This window comes from Gopherus flavomarginatus, chromosome 3, assembly GCF_025201925.1.
Source record: "Gopherus flavomarginatus isolate rGopFla2 chromosome 3, rGopFla2.mat.asm, whole genome shotgun sequence".
NCBI lineage: Eukaryota > Metazoa > Chordata > Testudines > Testudinidae > Gopherus > Gopherus flavomarginatus.
In genome coordinates this window covers 101,495,350-101,509,934 of record NC_066619.1, presented here as the reverse complement: position 1 = coordinate 101,509,934, position 14,585 = coordinate 101,495,350, and the positions used below count along the sequence as shown (strand labels likewise).

General features: G+C 41.0%; 1 protein-coding gene across 1 annotated transcript in view; it reads left to right on the top strand.

Moving 5' to 3' along the window:
- The window catches only part of LOC127046725 (guanine nucleotide-binding protein G(q) subunit alpha), a 229,312-nt gene that overhangs the window by 137,504 nt on the left and 77,223 nt on the right, over nt 1–14,585 (top strand). The window contains exon 3 of the mRNA XM_050944215.1: nt 1,043–1,197. Coding sequence (XP_050800172.1) covers nt 1,043–1,197 — 155 coding nt within the window. The remainder of the gene's footprint in view (nt 1–1,042; nt 1,198–14,585) is intronic.

Here is a 14,585-nt window from a genome sequence, read left to right as displayed (position 1 = left end):
TGTACAGAAATCTCTATGTTGATGAAAGCAGCAAAGAATCCTGTGGCACCTTATAGACTTACAGACGTTTTGGAGCATGAGCTTTCGTGGGTGAATACCCACTTCTTCAGATGCATGTGGTGGAAATATCCAGGGGCAGGTATATATATGCTAGCAAGCAAGCTAGAGATAACGAGGTCAGTTCAGTCAGGGAGGATGAGGCCCTGTTCTAGTAGTTGAGGAACTACTAGAACTACAAGTTGAGGAACTACTAGAACAGGGCCTCATCCTCCCTGATTGAACTGACCTCGTTATCTCTAGCTTGCTTGCTAGCATATATATACCTGCCCCTGGATAGTTCCACCACATGCATCTGAAGAAGTGGGTATTCACCCACGAAAGCTCATGCTCCAAAACGTCTGTTAGTCTGTAAGGTGCCACAGGATTCTTTGCTGCTTTTACAGATCCAGACTAACACAGCAACCCCTCTGATATGTTGATGAAAGCAACAAAGAGTCCTGTGGCACCTTATAGACTAACAGAAGTATTAGAGCATAAGATTTTGTGGGTGAATACTCACTTCGTCAGATGCACGTGAGTATTCACCCATGAAAGCTTATGGTCCAATACGTCTGTTAGTCTGTAAGGTGCCACAGGACTCTGTCGCTTTTTACAGATCCAGACTGACATGGCTACCCCTCTGATATGTTGATAAAGACTTCTCCCCCTTCTCATTCCCTGGGATCCCTTCCAGCTTTCTCCTGCAGCCTTCCACACCCCACATGACACCATCTCTCCCAACTGTGGTAGCTCCTAGCCCAGTTTTTCCTCTAATCTAGTATTTCCCAAGGTATTTGGATATGTATTCACCTAGCAAGGACATATATCCAGAATCTCTCAAATCAAAACAAAATGGATTTGTCAAATCTCATATAAATATGAAAAAAATAATGAAATAGCCAATTTGTAAATGTCAGTTTTACGGCTTAAATACATGGTGTATGAGGTATCTGCAAACACAGGAAATAGGGTGAAAGTTATTGTTTTGTTTGTTTTGAATTAGGCCCATGCACAGTTAGTTCGAGAAGTTGATATAGAGAAGGTATCAGCATTTGAGAATCCCTACGTAGATGCAATAAAGAGTTTATGGAATGACCCTGGGATCCAAGAGTGTTATGACAGACGGCGGGAATATCAGCTATCAGACTCAACTAAATAGTAAGTATACATGAATATGTACAATTGGATTTTTTTTTTGTACTTTCTAATTTAAAATAAAATTCTGGTTATATTTTAGAGTGGCTCATAAGGTGTGTGTCTGCATGTACCCACAATATAAGCATGTGTAGGCACATACAATGTATATATACACCACATGCTTTGTACGTTGAATTGCCAAGGCTAAAATTAGAGGGGGTGGATCTCATTTAATGCTAGTACTGTAGTGTAGTCTTCCGAAAACAAGCATCCATTATAATACAAAAAGCTGTGATAAGAGTTGTTAATAGAAATCTTTTACTGTTATAATGATTCGATTTTATTTATTGTATTCGTACCCTTGGCTCCTTTGAATATCTCAGGGCTGGTCTCCACTACGGGGAGATCAACGCTGCTGCAATCGATGCAACGGATTGATTTAGCGGGTCTAGTGAAGACCGGCTAAATCAATGGCAGAGCGCTCTCCAGTCGACCCCAGTACTCCAGCTCTCCGAGAAGAGTAAGGGAAGTTGACCAGAGAGCATCTCCCATCGACTCAGCGCAGTGAAGACACTGGGGGAAGTTGACCTAAGCTAAATTGACTCCAGCTACGTTATTCACATAGTTGGAGTAGTGTAACTCAGGTCTACTTACCCCGGTAGTGAAAACAAGCCCTCAGCCTCTGACAGGGCAGAGGGACAGCCTTGGACAGCTCTTTTGAGCCAAAGGTGCATACATGGGTTTGTATATAGAAAGTAACACAAAAAGAGGTGAGGTTCTGAAATCCAATGGTTGAAACTTAACAGAGTTGATAAGAATAGCATCCCTTCACTTGATTCCTATCTTCCCTGCTTTTTTATTGCCTCCTTCAGTATAACCAAGATTTATTTTGCAGTTCTGATGACAGGGAAGTGACAAACTTAAGCTGATGTAGTACTTCCTTTGATGTCAGTGCACTTGGTTTTATAATATTTCTTATGTTAACAAAAGGAAAACTGATTGTTAAAAGATGCCTCATAGCTTGTTAATGTTCTTGTGTTTGTGCAACTGTGATCTAAGTTTTTATGAAAATTGTTGGAAGCAGCAGGAAGAACAAACTGGACCTGAAACCAAAACAAAATATCTGTCAGGAAGGCCAGCTCTTAATTGAAAACTAAATTTAATTTTAAAGGGAGTGCAAAATACCTGCCACTCTTAGCACAATATAAGAAACTTCAGTCTAGTTAACTGGAAAAGAGAAAGCAGTCTTTAAAGGATCTTTGGTTAAATTTGCCTCTAAAAGTATAACATCAAGTTGAATTCTTGAAGTTATAAATCAACACTGAAGTATTAATCTCGTTAACTTTGGCCTGGAATCCTTTTGTGCTTATATTTTTTGAGTCAAAAGTTTCATAAAATAATGCTGTGGAGGTTTACATTTGGAGTTTGAGAACAGTCTGCAAGCTAGCTCCAAGAAGTCTGACTGTACTGAGTTATTCCAATGAGGTAGCTGAGGTAAAATTCTTCTGGTGCTACAGGAAATGCTTGCCTATGACTCAGAACTACTTGGTGATGCCATTGAAAGTAACTTTAATTAGCATATTTTTCTGATCATTTGAGCTGTTGCAAAAAATCACATAGCCTCCACTGGCTGTGCAGCCATGGTATCAGTTTTCTTCTGAATGGAGCCTGTGCATTAGAAAGACAAATGAAATGAATCATCTCATTCCAGCCTCTCTTTGTTCAGATGGCAAAGCCACCTTGTGGTTTGGCATAAGTGGAGGCTCCTCTTCAAGGGACACCCAGGATGGAAATAAGGGTACAATTCAGCATCCACTGAAGTCAATGGGAAGACTCATTTATTTAAATTTGAGTTGTATTGGGCCATAGGAGGTGTAATACAGGTCTTGGTTGAGATTCACTTGCATAGCAGCATGAGGAAGCTTGTACAGCACCTACCTGTATCTCTGTCTCAAGACAACAATATTAGTACCTCCTTAATATAATGTAAGTATTTGGGGAGCTACTCTAAGTTACGGCAACCTGCCTTGATTGCCTGTAGGCATCTTTGCAACTTGGAGCTACGCAGCATGGCCATAGTGGGACCTCACCCCCTTCCACTCCTGGTATGCCCCTCTCACTCTTAGCACTCCTGCCAGAAGGGGAGGAGTTGTCCTACACAGTGCCTGGACTGAGGGGAATTGTCCCTCAGCCAGTAGAGAGCTTGTATAGCTCTTATGTAGTGGATAGTGGCATACAGGGCCCAAAGAATCCCTCCTATCCGAAATGCACAGTATTATGTTTCATTTGCCAATAATCTGACAATCATACATTTTTTAAAACTAGCAAAATTGTAAGGGAAATTGTATATCAGTTACATCCTTGAGAGTTGAAGTATGGGGAAAGTAAATTTTAGGGACTTACTAGGTTGACTGTTCGCTTTTTAGCGCTGTTGCAGTGCTGAGAAGACCAGCAAGGTGAAATGGGCAGAGCCCAGCCTTTAGCTTGGAACCACAAAAGCAAAGAGACTATAAGTCAAACTCCATATATAACTTCAATACAGTTTTTTTTTAATTGAAGTTGTTTTTTTAATGGTAGCTTGAAAAAAATAGAAGAGGGGTAAGTGGGATTGGGGAATTTCATCATACTTTGGGGTTCAATACTACCTCAGACAGAGTTAGACTAGGATCATTATTGTTCCAAGAAATCATTCACAGCACTCACCATAATAGCTCCCTTGAGTAATATAAACAGTACTGGGATGGAGTTTATTATACAATCACAATAGCAAATTTCTGGTACGTTTCCTTTTAAAAAGCGGTTATTTGCATGTGCAGTAGCTGATTTTTTTTTAACCTCAAGATATTGCCATTTTATAACATGAGTAATTTTTATTTACTATTGTTTGCAATTTTTAATATTAATAGCTTCTAATCCACATTATGGATTAATTACAACATTGAATTTAATAATAAGCAATCAAATGTCAGAAATGAGAATCTCTATATTTTTATACACATCATATATATCTAATAAGTCTATTTGCAAATAAAATGTAGAGACAAGAAAACCAAATAGTATAAACCAAACTAACTTTGATTTTGATTTTGAAAAATGATAATGTAGTTGTTTAGGGCTGAAAAATATATTCAGCTACCATTAGCCTGGGAAGTCACTAGCCAGGGAGAAAGATACCTGTGTGACAAAGCATCCAGAACAAACCTTCCTGAAATTTAATGCTGGGACTTCCAAAGGAAGTTAAGTGCCCAATTATCATTGACTTTCAATAGTAGTTGAGCACCAAATTCTCTCAGACTGCTTTGAAAATGCTAGTCTACAGGAATAGAATAGTGGTATTAGATCTGATTGCCACATATTGACAATCACAATTTTATTTCCTATATTTTTCAAAATGTAACTTACTATGTTTCCCATGCTTTTATTCTACCTTCATCCCCTTGCTTGCCTCTCTCCACTTACTCCTCTCCTTATTTTCCTATAACAGACAATAATATATATTTTCCTAGGATGTTTTTAGTGTCAGTGTAGCCCAGTAGCTGCCACCTGTCTCTGTCTCCCCCTCAGCAGGGCCCCTTTTAAACAGTCAAAAAAGTTCTAACTACATTCTCAGTCCACAGTCCTTTCATTTCTTCTTCACCAGGCTGACAACAGAACTCATCAAACACAAAACTCCAGAAGTCCAAAACAAACACACGGTTATATCTCAATTCCAGCTCTACACAGTTTTTTGTTCCTTGGCTATCCTGACCTTACTACCAGGCCTCCTGCCTCTGTCAGTCTCAGGCACTTCTCTGAAGTGCACACACACACACATATCCTTCCCTGGCAGCTTCCGGCTGCCATTTATCTTGGATTACCCACTTCATCCCAGGTGAAATTTATTTTATAATCCAGGCTGGCTTAGTCTAAGGCTCTCTAGCCCGGGGACAAGCCACCCTGTTACAGTAAGACTCTTATTTTTCCCCTCTATTGCTTCTACTACCTTATATGTTTCTCCTTCTTTTCTTACCATGTATTGTCTTCTATACCTCTTCCTCTGTACTTCTTCATTCCTCACTTCTCACAACACACAAAACTTTCTCTTTCAAAATCCTATTTCTTTTTTCTAATTTATCCCAACATGTTCTGTCCCTCCAACCTCCCACAGCTTCTCACCTGCCTTCTCATCCGCAGCCACCTGTTCAACATCTGCACACTCACACCTCACACAAGATTTGGCAAATTGATCAGAAACACAATCGCCAGAGAACAAAATTAAGATGAAGGCCAATTGTCTGCTTGAGAAGCCACATATCACTCCCCAAATGCCTGTAGAATTTGGGGGTCAAATAGTTCCCGTTAGCAGCAGTTCAGCAAGTTAGTACTCAACCCTTGCTGTTATATTGTGTTCCAGAGTCTAAGTTTCAATTTAAAAAAATTAAACATCTAGCCCCTTAGGCTGCAAAGATATACTTCAGCATATAAGCCAGATGTAAATCAGTGCAGCAATGTGTACCCGAGTCTCCAGACAGGCTGAAACACTATTGCTTTGAGAGGTGTGAACTGCCCCTATACATTACATGGAGTGTTGACTCTGAACCCTAATTAAAACAGTATAATATCAACATGCTGACTATTTTACTGCTGCTCAAAACATGCACGAAAGGAGAGTGACAATAATATTATAGAATCATAGACATGTAGGACTAGTCCAGTCCCCTGCACTCAAGGCAGGACTATATAATAACTAGACCATTCCTGGCAGGTATTTCTCTAACATGTTCTTAAAAACCTCCATTGATGGATATTCTACAGCCTCACTAGCCAGTTTGTTCCAGTGTTTAACTAAAGAAAGAAATGTGCCGTCTACTATGGGTGGCATCAAAATTGGCAGAGTTTGAGTTGTAGCCAAAAAAAGGTAGAATAACAACACTATTTTTCTTTTCAGTCTGACCACAGGGGAAAAGGGAGCATAGGTGGTTTGTCCTGGATTCTGCTCAGCAGCTTCGTCTTTTGTAGCTTCTGTTAGCAGATACCTGATAAATATGAAGCCCCTCAAACTCTTCCATCTGTTAGAAGGAAAAGTTCTTTCTGGTCCCACGCACCCCACAAGTTTCTGGCTGCTTAATGAATTAAGGCCCCACACATATTGGCCTACCTCTCAATTCAATGTTGATGGCAGCTCCAGGACTGAACCCTACCCTTCACCTCAGGCCACCAAAAGAAGTCTTCTAAAGCTGTAGAAACACTCCAGCAGCCAGTTATTAACATTAAGATGATTTGATATAATATATCGATTAACCTTAAGACAGTAATATGTCTCTCTTCCTTTCAAGAGAAATTTCAGTTTGTATTCTGAGACACAAGATGGGTAAAATAATATATTTTATTGGACTAACTTGGTGTAAGAAACAAGTTTTGCGTAAGCTCAAACGCTTGTCTCTTTCACCAATAGAAGTTGGTCTAGTAGCAGATATTACCCTACTTTGTCTCTCAATAAAATTAAAAACCGTCTCTTAACTACAACATTTAGGAACTGTTATTCATATGGTAGTACTAAAAAGTGGACCTCTTCTTCAATAGAGGTGAAGGTGAGAAAGTTTTTCCTAATATCTAACCTACATTTCCCTTGATGCAGATTAAGTCCATTGCTACTTGTTCTTCCTTCAGTGACCATGGAGAACAATTGATCGCTGTCCTCTTTATAGCAGCCCTTAACATATTTGAACACTGTTATCAGGTCCCCCCTTAGTCTTCTTTTCTTAAAACTAAACATGCCAAGTTTTTTTAACCTTTCCTCATAGGTCAGGTTTTCTAAACCTTTTATCATTGTTGTTTCTGTCCTCTGGACTCTCTCCCCTTTGTCGACATTATTCCTAAAGTGTGGCACCCAGAATTGGACACAGTACTCCAGCTGAGGTTTCACTAGGGCTGAGTAGCGTGGGATAGTTAGCTCCTGTGTCTTACATACGACTTTCCGTAAATATACTCCAGAATGATATTAGCCTTTTTCACAACTGTACCACGCTGTTGATTCATTAAACTTGTGATCCACTGTAACCCCCAGACAGGGCCGGCTTTAGGAAGTGCGGGGCCCAATTCGAACAGTTTCGATGGGGCCCCGACAGGGATGACTAAAAAAAAAAACAAACCAAAACAACAACAAAAAATGCCTGTAAAAAAAAACACCTGGGGCTTGTATTCACCAGGCAGTGCTCTGAGTCTTCGGTGGCCCTTCGGCGGTGGGTCCTTCACTCACTCCAGGTCTTTGGCGGCACTGAAGGACCCGCCGCTGAAGTACCACCAAAGACCCAGAGCAAGCGAAGGACACGCCGCCGAAGTGCCGCTGGAGACCGGAAGCGCTGTCAGGTGAGTAAAAATCAAAAAGGCGCTTCTAGCCAGGGAAGGGATTCTCACTGGGGGGGGGGCCCTCTTAGGCGCGGGGCCCAATTCGGGGGAATTGGTGGAATTGGCCTAAAGCCGGCCCTGCCCCCAGATCCTTTTCAGTGGTACTTAGTTATTCTCCGCTTACTGCATTTGAATTTTTCCTCCTTAAGTGGAGTACTGTGCACTTGTCTTTATTGAATTTCATCTTGTTGATTTCAGACCATTTCTTCAATTTGTCATGGTCATTTTGAATTCTAATCCTATGTGCCAAAGTGCTTGCAACCCTTCCCATCTTGGTGTCATCTGCAGATTTTATAATCTCCACACCATTATCCAGTTAAAATATTAAATAATACCAGACCCAATATTGACCCCCGCAGGACCCCACTAGTTATGTCTTCCCAGTTTGACAGCAATCTATCGATAATTACTCCTTGAGCATGATCTTTCAACCAACTGTGCAGCCACCTTATACTAATTTTATCTACTAGACCTTATGTCCTTAGTTTGCTTATGAGACTGTCATGTGGGACTAAAGCCTTACTAAAATGAAGATATGTCTTGTCTACTGCTTCCCCCGTCCACTAGGCCAGTAACCATGTCGTAGAAGGAAATTAGGTTGGTTTGGCATGATTTGCTCTTGATAAATTGCTCTTGACACCCTGTTATCCTCCAGGTGCTTACCAATTGATTGTTTAATAATTTGTTCCAGCATATTGTCAGGTATTCTCTCATGCTGCAGTGTTGTGGAAGATGCTGTTGTTTATATAGTATTTATACAACAAGATAGGTATGCATATAGCTTTGAAGGCAAATAAAAATGACAGGTCCTTACCCCAAGTAACATACAGTTTATAGCCTTCCATTGAGATAGGATAGTCAGAGGAAAATAGCTTGCACACACTTGTGCGCGCGCTCTCTCTCTCTCTCTCTCTCTCTCTCACACACACACACACACACACACACACACACACACACACACAAGCACACACACACACCTCTACCTCTATCTTAATATAACGCCACCCAATATAACACGAATTTGGATATAACATGGTAAAGCAGTGCTCTGGGTGGGCGGGGTTGCACACTCTGGTGGATCAAAGCAAGTTCAATATAACGCAGTTTCACCTATAACATGGAAAATGGAATGTGCTTAGAAAATAAGGTGCTATAGAAAACCCTAAGATAAAAATTCAAAAACTTCTGAAGGGAAGGGAGTGAAACAATAATGATGCAGTGTGTACTTATATATATGTATTTATACTTCTGAATTTACTTTGCTACCTGACTAATTGTTCAGGCTATTTCCCATCCCAAATAGCAGAGTTTTGAAATTTTGTGGAAACTTCTTTGGCTCTGATTATTTGCTTTTTCAGACTTGTTGCTGGTAGTGGTTGCCTTGAAGTACTTCTGTAGAAAAGTCCAAGTTGGGAAAGGCAGTTGGGCAAGGTTTGGATGGGATAAGACTGAAACAAATACCCTTGTCCTCCTCATTCACTTTCTACTCTACACGTAAAACCAAGAGGTTTATTGCATTCTCTTTAGGTTTATGTTAGGTACACTCTGGAAACTCAAACAGCTTTCTCAAACTTGCCTGTTAACTTTTCAATAAAGTTGAATATGGCATGAAGCCCCAGGAATATGAACCTTCCCAAGTTGATAAAAGCTGTAATGAGGCAGACGGTACTTGTTTACATTATAGCTTTGTTCACAGCTTGTTTTAATACGCTGAAAATCAATTCCATTTACTTCACTGCATACATAAAACAGTGGTACTGTGACATTACCCAGAGGATACTTATCTCAGTTTTGTTGGCATCAATCCTAGAGGTTAGAAAAATCCCACTACATCAGCTTTTAAAATATGACATTTTTCCAAGAAATACTTTGCTTGTGTGTGCTTTGAGGCATGTAAAATGTACATACATTCACAATTGTTTAGAAAGAGTTTTCCTTGAAATCAACTAGTATAAAAAATTATTACAATAACAATAAAAAAATCACAGCTTATTGTTTTGAAGTAGATGGCAGGACAGTGCTGGTTTTGTACAGTCTCATCTGCCAGAGTTTGGTTTTGCAAAAACAAAACCAGGGTGGCTCCAGTCTCAGCTCTATTGCAGCCAGATCTCCAAAAGACAGGAGCATGAGGAGGTCAATTAAATTGTTTGCTCTCTCTTTTTCAGGCAGCCTTATTCATAAACTCTGGGTAAACAAAGGGTTTTATTGTCATTTAGAGTGTCTCTGTCTGGTGTGTGTATGAGAGATATTATTTGTGAAGACTTTGTTCTGGGAATTAATTTGTGCCTGTGAACTGCCGCAATTTTTGGAAATTTGTATTTGCATTTTGTCCGTGGAACATTAGGTTAGGAATAAGATGAAAATGTCCACTATTACTACTCCAGTGTAGCTCCAACCATTGTATTTGGAAAAATTGAGCCCCTTGGCTTTACAGCTGGACGTATATGAACGTGCTTCCCTGTAGAATGTTACTGGTAAACCTAATCTGTGACACAGTATGTGGGGAATAGTTATTCTGTGTTCTCCTGGTCAAGCTTTCTCTTTTCCATTGGACAAAAAAGGTCACCTGATTTCCTATGTCATAGCAAGTCATGGCGGAGACCTGGCAGACTTAAAGGAACAAATTCTTGTTAGCTTTAGATTGACCCTTTTCCTGACAGTGGATATTTCAGCAGGTTTGTTTTGTTGCTTTGGAGATTAATTTTTGATGGTGTGACTTGAACTGTCCTCTAGTGGTTCTAGTCATACTTAGAAGTTACTCAGAAAATGATAGTATACAATTCTGTCGCATTGGCAACAAGTTTCATATGCAGCCTCCCTCAAGAATTTATCACATGTTCATAAGACTTATCATTGTGCTGATGAAAATCAGCTAGGTACTTCTTGCTCCATTAGCCTTGCAGGTCTGTGCTTTGGAAGACTTATTGGGCTCTTATTGCCAGCTGGATTCATCACAGCTATCTCACCCCAGGGTGGATAAAAATCAATTATTTTTTTAATAGTTTTTTTAATTTAAATCAGATTTTTTTTGATAATATGCTTTTTGAAGAAAAGACTTATCTGAAGATGTTTTAATTAAGATACATTATAGCTCACAGATATCTCATCATGGAATAGGGATTATAAATTCTAATTCTATAGTATGAGACAATATTTTCATGTAATGTTTAAGAAAAGTTTTGTTAATGACTTCCAATTGTTCATGGATTAGGGACCCAATCTTATAGGGTTCCACAGGCTTCGGTATAGATTATTTAGGTTAATCTTTCCATCTACCCAATGGGACTCAGTGCTCAGTCTAGATTCAGAAGATACCATTAGTTTTGCAATTCTCAAACTGTGAATTTGTGTCTCCAGAGGTAATATGCTGTTAACAGCAAAAATGTTTTTTAAAAATAAATAAATTAATATATAGAGGTGAGAAATAATAGACCTCAACTCTATTGTCCCTCTGCAAATTTGTGTACACAGAGGCAATCCCTTACCGCTCTCTAAAAGTGCAGTTTCAGAAAGTTCTATGAATAGAAGGTTGTTGGGGGTGGAATAGATCTGGACAAAGAGAAGAAGTCTGGAGATAAATGTGGGAAGTGAGGGTCATGTGCTTGTTTTGTTAAAATATTATATGTTTGATGTTGAAGAGAAAAATCCAGAATACTTAACATTGGGGGAGGGATAGCTCAGTGGTTTGAGCGTTGGCCTGCTAAACCCAGAGTTGTAAGTTCAGTCCTTGAGGGGGCCACTTAAGAATGTGGGGCAAAATCAGTACTTGCTCCTGCTAGCAAAGACATGGGGCTGGACTCAGTGACCTTTCAGGGTCCCTTCCAGTTCTATCAGATAGATATATCTCCATATATTAAATAAAATAAAATAATTTAAATATCTGTCTGGTGGTGTTCTCCTCCTAATGCAGCATGGCAAGAAAATCCTCCCATTAGTTCACTTCCCAATGGCTTCGTAAATATTTGCTTCAGTTATCTTTGGTAAATGAAATAACCAAACAATCATTCATTTTCTGATATAGCTGTAAAACTAATCTGAAAAGTTTCCAATTAAATCACCATTTAAAAATGTATAGTGTGTACCTTCTAAAAATGAAACCTACATCTATCTCTGAGTTGTGAAGAATATGTATTAAGGTTATAACAACCAACAGGAATGCACTTGAAAACAGTGATTAAATTGAGTCTTCCTGACTTGTGATTTAAATCAAATCCATCCTGTCTCATCCACTACTTTGGAGACAGTAAGTGTTGCAGTTCAATAGAAATCATGGCTATAAGAATGTGCTTTCTTTCTTCTTGCCCCCACCCCCACCCTCTTAGTGCATTTTCTTGGCATAGTGTTATACAAAGTCTATATACCAATTTTGATTTGAAATTATAGAAATTCAACTTGCAGAATTGTTCCTTGGTGAAGATGGCAGTATTTTTTTCTTAGTCTACTGGACTATTTGATTACTTGGGGGAAAAATCAGTCCATCCCAAAGATGTAGAAATATATTAATGGGTTCTTATTTTTTTTAAGTAGCAATGACTAAGGCTATGTTTTAGTCACGGGTATTTTTAGTAAAAGTCATGGACAGGTCACAGGCCATAAACAAAAATTCACAGGTCTGTGACCTGTCAATGACTTTTACTAAAAATACCTACCATGACTAAAATTTAGGTGGAGGGGGTTTGCTCTGGGGGTGTGTGGTCTGGGGGAGTGGGCCAAGGTGACCTCTGACCCCTCTGGTGATGGGGGAGAGCGAGCTGGGCCGCAACATGTGACGGGAACCCTCCTCTTACTTGGGATGGCGGGGGGCCCACAGTGCACAGCCTGGGACCCCTGCTGGTACTAGGAGAGGGAGGGTTGATGGGAGTCCCTACCCAACTCCCCATCCCTGCAGCTCCTAAGCAGCAGAGGCAGGAGCCAGGGCAGGGGCTCTTCCGCGGCTCCCGCCACAAGCACCGGCTGCCGCAGCTCCCATTGGCCAGGAACCGCAGCCAATGGGAGCTGCAGGAGCGGGGCCTGCAGGCACCAGTAGCACGCAGCATGCAGACACCCCTCCACACTCCAGGTAATCGCCTCACCAAACCCTAACCCCCCTCTCACACACCCAAACCGCTACTGTTTGCTGCTGCAGAAGTCATGGAGGTCATGGAAAGTCACGGAATCCATGACCTCCGTGACAGACTTGCAGACTTAGCAATGACCCTTGAAATAATTCAAGACACTTGACATCCAAACTAGACTCAAATTAGTTTTGGTCTGCTCTGTTTTCAGAAGGTGATCTAATGCTCATAGCTTTTAACTTTGGTTATGAAGATGATAGACTTTGGGACAACAAAGAGAGTATTCATGTAAATAAGGAGGGATTTTAGCTGGCAAGGACAAACGTATGACATCTTTCTGGGACTTAGAGAGGACAGAGTGAGGCATGCAGCTCAAACTATGAGACCAAAAAACAGGTGTTTTTGTATATGACATATTTTCTCAAATGTGTTCATTGTGTGGACCACATCTTCTAGAGCACCCTGCACAATAGGACCCTAGCTTCTGAGTGCTACCCAAATACAAATAATAAATATCAATTCTAACAGATACTTCCCCTCTCAGTCATGAGCACATGGGGTCACCTTCCTTCACATATGTGATTATACCAAGTTCTTCTGGCACTTGCTTACATGGTAAAGTAATAGGAGTAAAGTTAGTTTGCATTTTAACCATTTTTAATTATGATGTTTGACCTTTTTGGAAAAGACTTAATAATTCTGCCCAGTTTTGTTCATTTCATTTCCCTTCCCATCCTTTCTGTTCCTCTCTTTCCCTGCTCCATCGCCCCCATCCCTATCCTTGCGCATGCTTCCCTCCTCCTGGTCTCTTTCTTCTCCTGTCCATGCTTCTCTGTTGCCTGGTACTCCTCTCCCCTCGAAAAAGTTGCCCTGACACGTGCCTCCTTTCTCCCACATTCCCTTGGACATATGATCTTGTTGCCCAGTCGCCTAACCCCCTTTCTCTGTTGCGCTTGGATATGTTGCCCACCTGTCTTGTCCCCTGTTCGCCTTCAGTTGTAAACAATCTTCCACCAACTGCAGTTTCCTTGAAAGCTACTAACTCAGCGAATAAGTCATGTTTCCTGACTCTTCCTTCACGGCAGCAGTCAGTAGTAGAGGCAGCTAGGCTGGCTCCTCCGCCATGTATCCATGTTCCATGGGCACGAGGAGAAGGACAGGCCAGTTCCCCAGAGACTGCTAGCAAGTGCTCTGCATACACCACTGGTTGACCAACCACAATTTGGAAACTGTTGCTATATATAAATCTCAATATTCTGTTGCTTTATTTAAGCAAGTGTATTATTTTACTTTTGTTTTATGATTTCTTCTCTCTAATTCTATTGTGTGTCAAAAAATCTCTCTTTTTTTTAGTAAACACAACTAGAAATTAATCTTGGATACTATTAGCTGAGAACAGGCACTCATGAGTGCCTTGGAGAGTAACTTAACTTTGGGGAAATGTATCAGGACTGAATGAGGTATTGGTTACAAGGTTAAGATGAAGGGGATTGTGCTCACCTTTCTGAAGAGCAGCACACAGAGTTTGGTCAGAAATAGGGTTGCCAACTGTCTAATCTCACAAACTCAAACACCCTTGCCTCACCTTGTCTCGCCCCTTCCCTGCGCCTTTTCCGAGGCCCCACTCCCACTCACTCCAGTCCTCCTTTCTCCGTCTTTCGTTTTCCCCCACCCTCACTCGCTTTCACTGGGCTGGGACAGGAGGTTATGATGCAGGCTCTGGGCTGGGGGGAGTGAAGGGCTTGGAATATGGGAGGGGCTCTGGGCTGAGTGGGGCAGAATGTTGGGGTGTGGGAGAGGGTTTGGGATACAGGCTCCAGGAGGGAACTTGGTTGTGGGAGGGAGCTGGGGCAGGGAGTTGGGGTGCAGGAAGGGGTTTGGGGTGCAGGCTCTGGATGGGCGGCGCTTACCTCAGGCAGCTCCCAGAAGCAACCGCATGTCTAGCAGCAGCTCCTAGGCTCACAGGCA